The sequence below is a fragment of the Seriola dumerili genome, unplaced genomic scaffold (assembly GCF_002260705.1).
Source record: "Seriola dumerili isolate Sdu_G_001 unplaced genomic scaffold, Sdu_1.0 BDQW01000169.1, whole genome shotgun sequence".
Lineage (NCBI taxonomy): Eukaryota > Metazoa > Chordata > Actinopteri > Carangiformes > Carangidae > Seriola > Seriola dumerili.
Window position 1 is genome coordinate 5,763,775 of NW_019174424.1, and position 8,437 is coordinate 5,772,211.

Below are 8,437 nucleotides of genomic sequence, written 5' to 3' on the forward strand. Positions count from 1 at the left end.
TCTGCTCACACTCCAGGTTATCACTTTCTCTAACAGTTAAAACTACAGTCATTCCAGTATCAGTCATTATGGTGTATGATATACAGTACAATACCAGAAATGTATCTTCTACATGTTCCAAAGTCAGTTATTATTACATTGTAAACATATAAATGAATGCATTTGCAGTATTTGTATTACTGTATGTTTCACATTTATATATGTGTATATGTCTATATATATATATATATATATATATATATATATATATGGCCTATTGTAAAATGATTTCTGCCAGCAGGTACGTTCAGCCAACCTACTCTCCATGAATGAAAAGTTAATATTACGAGAGAGCCTTTATAGATGTCACATAAAGCACACGTTAGATATTTGATCCGAGATCCATTTTATGGGCATAACATTTTAGAGTACTAAAAAACATTGTCAGGGCTTACCAACTGAGCATTACTTCCGGACTACAAACATTTTGACGTTTGTAGTTTTTATCCATTGTTACGTGCTGGCGTAGTCTGTGACGAAGCCGGAACTACCACCGAGGATTACACGCTTTGAAAAGTCAGCAACCTAGTGTTAGCTAAAGTTAGCATTACTTATTATCTGCAAAGGCCATTCTACTGTACCATTCACTCTCTAGGAAGAAATGCCATCGTTAAACGGAAAAACTGATGTTGTGTTTGTAAGTCATACCATACAGTATACTGCTACCTATCATTGTTTGACCGGAACTGTGAAGTGTTAGCTAGCTAATTTTACTGTCTGTGTGTTTAACTGCCGAAGTTGTTGTGATTAATAAACTAGGAAGAATTTTGTAGTTAGACAAGCTTGGCTTCTAAATTGTTAAAGCAGTTAAAATCTGAACTCACAACAATTATAGTTAATCTGTCAATGGTTAATTTAATTTAGAATGAACATTGTTAACGTTGCAGTAAAGTTACGCTATCGCGCTAATGTTAGCTTTAGCAGGCACAGTGTTAACTCTTTCAAAAGTTAATACTCCTGAGCTTGAGTTGTGTTTGACGTGTTTTGTGCTGTGATTTCCGGCTATGTCAGGAGGACGATGATCTGCCTTATGAAGAGGAGATCATCAGGAACCCATACTCAGTCAAGTGCTGGATGCGTTACATCGAATTCAAACAGAACGGACCCAAATCCACCCTGAACATGATATATGAGCGGGCTCTTAAAGAGTTGCCTGGCAGGTAACTAACAAACAGGGGGTGTTAGAGTGTTTTATTTATACTTTGCTTAAATACGAGTATTTCGGTGATAAAAATTGGAAATTTGTCAAACATTGTCACTGTTTAAAATGTAACTAGCATTGTTGTGCATTGTTAAAAGAAGTAGATAAGTATATAGGTGGTAGTGTCAAAATGGCCATATCATTTTTAAGACCTTGCACTAAACTATTTGCCTATGGTTGAACTCTTTTTAACAACAATTGTCCCTTTATTTACAGCTATAAACTGTGGTACAGTTATCTGAGAGAGAGACGGAAACAAGTCAAAGGAAAATGTATCACTGAAACAGCCTATGAGGAGGTCAATAATTGCCATGAAAGGGCACTGGTATTCATGCACAAGGTAATACTTCCTATAAAACTCCACGCTGAACATATTTACAGTGAAAACATGCTATTATACTATGGTCTGTGGAAGTTGTGATTGAAACTAATTATCTGTTTTTACTTAAACTAGATGCCTAGAATATGGCTAGATTACTGCCAGTTCCTTGTGTCTCAATGCAAGATCACGAGAAGTCGGCGAACATTTGACCGTGCACTCAGAGCTCTTCCTGTCACTCAGCACCCACGCATCTGGCCTCTGTATCTCCGCTTTGTTCGTAACCTACCCCTGCCTGAGACAGCTATCCGGGTGTATCGCAGGTACCTTAAGGTGAGACCATAGTACACAAATCAGTTCCATTCAGCGGTTGTCATTTAGGATGTCACGCACAAAGATTTCTGATTACTGATAAGTGTATTTGCACACTTTCACTGGCATCATATGGAAATGGATGTGATACAGCAGGATGTCATATTATGGAACAACTGGTCTGAATTGGGGCTGCATAATTAATTGAAATCGCAATGGGCAAGTGCAATATCCAAATCGCAGGAACTGCAACTTTTTTGATAATGTTAAATGTATCACAACATACCATAAATAAGCATTGTAATGCTAGAGAGATGCTTCAGCCTACAAATCATATTCTCCATATGTAACGGAACATGCTTGTTTGGTACAAGCCCTGACAAAAATCACATTCCCATCATTTTTAATTTAAAATTAAATTAAAATAAAAAAAATTACCATTCCAACTGAAATCATGACTCATATTGCAATGTATGTTTTAAACATTTTCTGTAAGTGTTTAAAGATTCTTAGCCAAGTGAAAGGCTACTGGATTTGCTGTTTTAGTCTGGAGTTTTGCTAAAAACAAAAAAAAAACTGAAAGGCTTCCACATCATACTATATAGAACTCCTAATGTTGATTAAGAGTTAATACATTTCCTAATAATCATATTCATTCATCAAACTAGGATTATTGTTTATGGGTGAAATTGCTATTTGAAAGGAAAGCTGACATTAAATCATGAAGTTAAAATTTGTAGTAAAAAATTTTCTACATGAATGAAAATTTCATTAAAATGTGCTGTTTGCACTCTGTACCATGTAGCTTTCTCCAGAGAATGCAGAGGAATACATAGACTACTTACGGTCTGTTGGCCGCTTGGATGAAGCAGCTTTGAGACTAGCAGCTGTTGTCAATGATGAAAGCTTTGTGTCCAAAGAGGGCAAGTCCAACTATCAAGTAAGATTTTATTTTCATCCCAAACACCTCCCAATGTGCCTTGTTTGTTTTTTTCTTTTTTTTTTTAAGCTGAACAGGAAAATTGATAGATCACTATTCTACTTTTTTGTTTATTGGACAGCTGTGGCATGAGCTCTGTGACCTGATCTCCCAGAACCCTGATAAGGTGACCTCTCTGAATGTGGGAGCCATTATCCGAGGAGGCCTCACTCGCTTCACAGACCAACTTGGGAAACTTTGGTGCTCTTTGGCTGACTATTACATCAGGAGTGGCCACTTTGAGAAAGTGTGTTTCCTCTAAATAGCTTCCATTTTTATTCATAACATAAAGCACTTAACATATTGAAAATTGTTTATCCAAAATACTGCTGTGCTTTATATTAAACTTATGAATTTGATTGAGTTGAGTTATTTGTCTTTGCTTTCTCAGGCCCGCGATGTGTATGAGGAGGCCATCCTTACAGTGGTAACAGTAAGGGATTTCACACAAGTGTTTGACAGTTATGCCCAGTTTGAGGAGAGCATGATTGCTGCCAAGATGGAGACCACTGCTGAGATGGGGCAGGATGAAGATGGTGTGTTTGGATTCATTAATATTAATATACATTCTGTATGTGTACACTTGTTGCTTTCACTTCTTTTCTCATGTATGCTGTACTCTTTGTTCCTCTCCTCCCAGATGACATAGACCTGGAGCTCAGACTGGCCCGCTTTGAGCAGCTGATAGCGCGGCGGCCCCTCCTCTTGAACAGTGTACTGCTGAGACAGAACCCTCATAATGTCCATGAGTGGCACAAGCGGGTAAAGTTGTATGAGGGCAATCCACGGCAGGTGAGTTTAAAGTCTTTTTCTACATATAGTTTAGACGGGGTACACACAATTCATAGTGGTAACAAACACCAAATAGGTAACACTGCCTTTATGTAGTACATTACTAATGAATCCATGCTCACCATTTTCTCGACAGATTATCAACACTTATACTGAAGCAGTACAGACTGTGGATCCAATGAAGGCCACAGGGAAGCCTCACTCTCTCTGGGTTTCCTTTGCAAAATTCTATGAGGAAAATGAGCAGCTGGATGATGTAAGTCATGGAGGTCTTCCCACAGGGATTCTCAAACTTTTTGCACTTCAGATCAGATGCGTTTCTGTATTCTTGATGTCTTATATTTACTGACTCACTCAGGCCAGGACAATATTTGAGAAGGCTACCAAGGTGAACTATAAGCAGGTAGATGACCTTGCTGCAGTGTGGTGTGAATATGGAGAGATGGAGCTTCGCCACGAGAACTATGAACAGGCGCTGCGCATACTGAGGGTGAGACATTTGTATCACATCTGCAGGCATTATTATGAGAGCAGTAGGTAAAATAGTACCACCATTTATAACCGATGTTTGGTAACATCTAGTGGCAGGACATAGAAACTACAACAATATTAGAAAACTAATGTTTTTAGGAGCATGTTTTCAAACTGAACACCTGTGTACTGATACAGTTGACTATAGATAAAGCCTTCTACTACATATTGTAATAATCTTTTATCTAGAAGTTTTGCATGATGGTTGCTTTGTCTTTAGCTCTCTCCACCTTTCAGACATTGTACAGATGTTCACTTGCTTTTCGGTGAAACAAAACCCAAGTGCATAGTGCACACTGGGTAGTTTATGACCCTAGGAGATTAAAGCATTTACTACAAAATATATTTGGGGCGGCTCTGCTTGTTTAGAGATTTTGTAGTCTCAACAGAGTAATGAATGATAATGATAAACAATTCCATGTCCCTGCAGATAAATTATGGGAAATTTGAGAAATGAGTGAAATGTGCCTGATTGTACCTTTTTTAAATATATGAATCCTCTCAATTTTTGTAAAAATGCTTTTCTTCAATGATTTGACTATAGAAAGCTACTGCCATCCCATCCAAGAAAGCAGAGTACTTTGATGCATCTGAGCCAGTCCAGAACAGAGTGTACAAGTCTTTGAAGGTCTGGTCTATGCTGGCAGACTTGGAGGAGAGTCTTGGCACCTTCCAGGTATGTTCACTACACGTCTAAGTTTCCAGTATATTATATGAGCCAACAAAGTACAGTAGGTTTAAAGCATATGGCAGATAAACTCTGAGTTATTAATCAGTGGTCTGAGAATTGCTATCTCTTTGTTGATGTTTAATTTGATTCTTTCTCCATCCTTTTTTTTTTCTCCTCAGTCTACGAAAGCAGTGTATGACCGCATTATTGACCTCCGCATCGCAACGCCACAGATCATTATCAATTATGCCATGTTCCTTGAAGAGCACAACTACTTTGAAGAAAGCTTCAAAGTAATAACATGCCGCTAATTAACTAAACCCACATTTACTTTCAGTGCCTATTCTGTCCAAGAACCCATTTAATGAATTCTTTAATGTCTTTGTTAACACCTTTTTAGGCATATGAGCGTGGTATCGCTCTCTTCAGGTGGCCCAATGTGTATGACATCTGGAACACTTACCTCACCAAGTTCATTGATCGTTATGGGGGCAAGAAGCTGGAGAGAGCGAGAGATTTATTTGAACAAGCGCTGGATGGCTGCCCCGCCAAGTTTGCCAAAAGTAAGTAGCTTTGTTAAAATGACATTGACAACTCTTGTATATTCAACATTATTATTATCGTTTTCTTTTAAATAAAATACACTGAAATCAAATCTACTGCATTGCCTTGCTTTTCAGCAATTTACCTGTTGTATGCCAAATTGGAGGAGGAGTATGGATTGGCACGACACGCCATGGCTGTCTATGAAAGAGCAACACAGGCAGTAGAAACTGAGGAGAGACATCACATGTTCAATATCTACATCAAGAGAGCAGCTGAAATTTATGGAGTTACCTATACCAGAGCAATTTACCAAAAAGCTATTGAGGTATGGTAGCATTGTTTTGTGCTCTCCGTGATCAAATGAAAATCCCTATGCTGCCTTCTTTAATAACCCTTTTTTCTGAAAAATTGATAAAGAATAACACATACATTGTGTTCAGTTGTTTTATTCAAATCTGATATGTACTTTTTGTATTTATCTAGGTCCTTCCTGATGAGCATGCGAGGGATATGTGTCAGCGATTTGCTGACATGGAGAGTAAACTGGGTGAGATTGATCGGGCCAGAGCAATCTACTCCTACTGCTCCCAGATCTGTGACCCAAGGGTGAGCTAAACCACCTCCAGCCATTACCTTTATCTGAATAAAATAACACATATCCATCAGTGATGTGTAAATACTTCATAATTGCTCTTAACTTATTTATGAACTTGATCTTTCAGGTGACAGCTAATTTCTGGCAGACCTGGAAAGAATTTGAGATCCGCCATGGTAATGAGGACACCATTAGAGAAATGCTGAGGATCAAACGCAGTGTCCAGGCCACATACAACACCCAGGTCAACTTTATGTCCTCTCAGATGCTGAAGGCCACAACAAGTGCCACAGGCACTGGTGAGTAAGCTTGTACTAGCTTGTTAGTCTCTGACAAGAATTTTCTTCACTAGGCTGGTACCATGAATGCACTGTATGGGATATTGGGGGAATGTTTGAATTATATTGATAAAATCCTGAGGTTACACACCAGAACAGCACAAGAGTTAATGTAGTAATATCTTTTCTAATGTTTCTGTGTCCAACCATTTTTTATCATGTGACCATGTTTTGATTGTGTATTCAGTGTCAGATCTTGCTCCAGGCCAAATGGGAATTGATGACATGAAGATGTTGGAGCAGAAAGCACAGCAGCTTGCTGCAGAAGCTGAACAGGACAAACCCAAGCCCAAAGAGAAGATTCTCTTTGTTAGGTTTGTTGTTCATCTTTTCACTCCATCGAGAAGTATCTTTATTAAAATGGACTACATCCTCCAAAGGAATCACTTAAGTCATATTTTCCTCGTCTGCTTACGCAGGAGTGACACTTCTCGCAGTGAGTTGGCTGAGCTTTCCAAACAAGCCAATCCTGATGAGATCGACATTGATGATGATGACGAGGATGAAGATGATGACCAAGGACCGGAGGGTGAGTGATAGAGAGAGGCCTTGCCTCAGCAGCAAAACTGAAAAAAATTTGTACTTGTTTAAACATTCAGGCATACATGTTTTACTCATGACAATTCATGTACTAATTGTCTTCCTTTCATGGCCTTTTACAGAGGTTCAGCTTGAGCAGAAGAGTGTCCCCACAGCTGTCTTTGGAGGCCTTAAAGATGACTGAAATATAACTTACTCACTGAAAAGAGTGCACTGCAAAGATGCAGTCTTCTGAATAGTCATTGAATAGGCTTCATTTTTAAAATTTGTGTAAATGTACAGTTGTGTACTCTCTATTTTAATAGAATGTGATGAGTGACACAGTCAGAATAGCAGTGTTTTCTTTGTAGAGTTCTATAGTTTGGTATAGAAAGATATGAACCTGCTCGTTTTGCCCACATGGTGTCAGTCTTTATCAAGTATGAGGCTCAAGCTAATTGTGCAATTGAGCTGTTTTCTATAATGAAATACTTTATGTGGTTACATGATAACTATAACTGGTCTGATGTAGTCTGACTTTGTTTCCAAATTCCATTTTGTAAAAGAATTAACAGTGAAAACTCTTTTGTACACTTGATAACTGCATAGATCTCTCTCTGACAGGAAGCTCTGCCCTAGAAAACATGGGGGAGGAGCACAGTTTGTTCAACAGGGAGCATTCATTTGAAAGTGGAGCTGAGCATTCAAGCCTCACACTGTTGGCTTGAGGATCACTAGTCTTGCAAAGCCCATTGTTTCTGAAAAGGTTTCATAACTTGTACACATATATCACAATCCAGTTATTAAATTCATACTTTAGTTGTACATTTGTTATGTATTACTCAAGGAACTGATTCAATAAGGAAGGTTGTGTAAAACTTTGAAAAGAACTCATGGTTAACTAAACCAATAAATACATTTGCAGGAGTTTACTTGTCTCACTGGTCACGTTTGAGGCTATAGGTAATAATGCTTTGGAAAGGACTTTCAGTCTGCCTTCTTGAGGGTCTACTTGTGACCCAATACAGTATTACAGCTTTTGGTATACAACAACAATATTGAAAGTTTTCTTATTACCACACTGCAAAGTGTTGTAGTGTTTGTGAATTATGCACCTGTAGTTCTGGCTGTGTCAAGTTCGTCTCTTTGAATCTCTGAAACTTTATTTACAATGTCTTGAAAACGCATTCATAATAAAAGTGGACTTGCATATGTTAAATATGGTGACTTATCTCACAGAGGAAAGTCTGCCGTAGAAAACAGGGCAAGAGTTTTAAGGAACATTTACCTGAAACAGGAGCTAAGCATCAAAGTCTCACATTGTTGATGTTACATTGGCTGTATAGTCTTGCAAAAGTTCATGATTCAACAATACATGTGCAACCCATGTATGCTGGAAGATTTACTTAAAAGATTTATAGGGTGTAGAACTACTTCAGTGTTTGATGGAAAAAATCTTTATGCTTTTAATTGTTGCAACCCCATCATAAGAGTTAAATTGATTGAAAAGTACTGACTAGGAAGAAATTTTTTCCTTCATTATTAGATTAACATAGTTGAGAGGTAATCCTCTTACAAAGTTACTGCAGTGGGGCG

At 38.2% G+C, this 8,437-nt stretch overlaps 1 protein-coding gene across 1 annotated transcript; it reads left to right on the forward strand.

The window, feature by feature from the left end:
* Positions 1-527: 527 nt before the first annotated feature.
* Positions 528-8,060, forward strand: xab2 (XPA binding protein 2). The gene is made up of 19 exons (XM_022752659.1): positions 528-676; positions 1,051-1,199; positions 1,457-1,580; positions 1,695-1,892; positions 2,677-2,811; positions 2,933-3,097; positions 3,242-3,386; positions 3,491-3,642; positions 3,779-3,898; positions 4,001-4,132; positions 4,718-4,849; positions 5,023-5,136; positions 5,244-5,406; positions 5,524-5,714; positions 5,873-5,995; positions 6,112-6,283; positions 6,510-6,636; positions 6,742-6,851; positions 6,985-8,060. Exons 1-19 carry the CDS (start codon positions 641-643, stop codon positions 7,044-7,046), a joined length of 2,550 nt encoding a protein of 849 aa, XP_022608380.1. The 5' UTR covers positions 528-640; the 3' UTR covers positions 7,047-8,060.
* The last annotated feature ends 377 nt before the right edge of the window (positions 8,061-8,437 follow it).

Excerpts from the sequence above, each read along its gene's own strand:
- xab2 (XM_022752659.1), top strand. The coding sequence starts at position 641 with ATGCCATCGTTAAACGGAAAAACTGATGTTGTGTTT. Across the intron at positions 3,643-3,778 it reads ATGAGGGCAATCCACGGCAG|ATTATCAACACTTATACTGA; the intron begins GTGAGTTTAAAG and ends TTTTCTCGACAG. Across the intron at positions 3,899-4,000 it reads AAAATGAGCAGCTGGATGAT|GCCAGGACAATATTTGAGAA; the intron begins GTAAGTCATGGA and ends TGACTCACTCAG.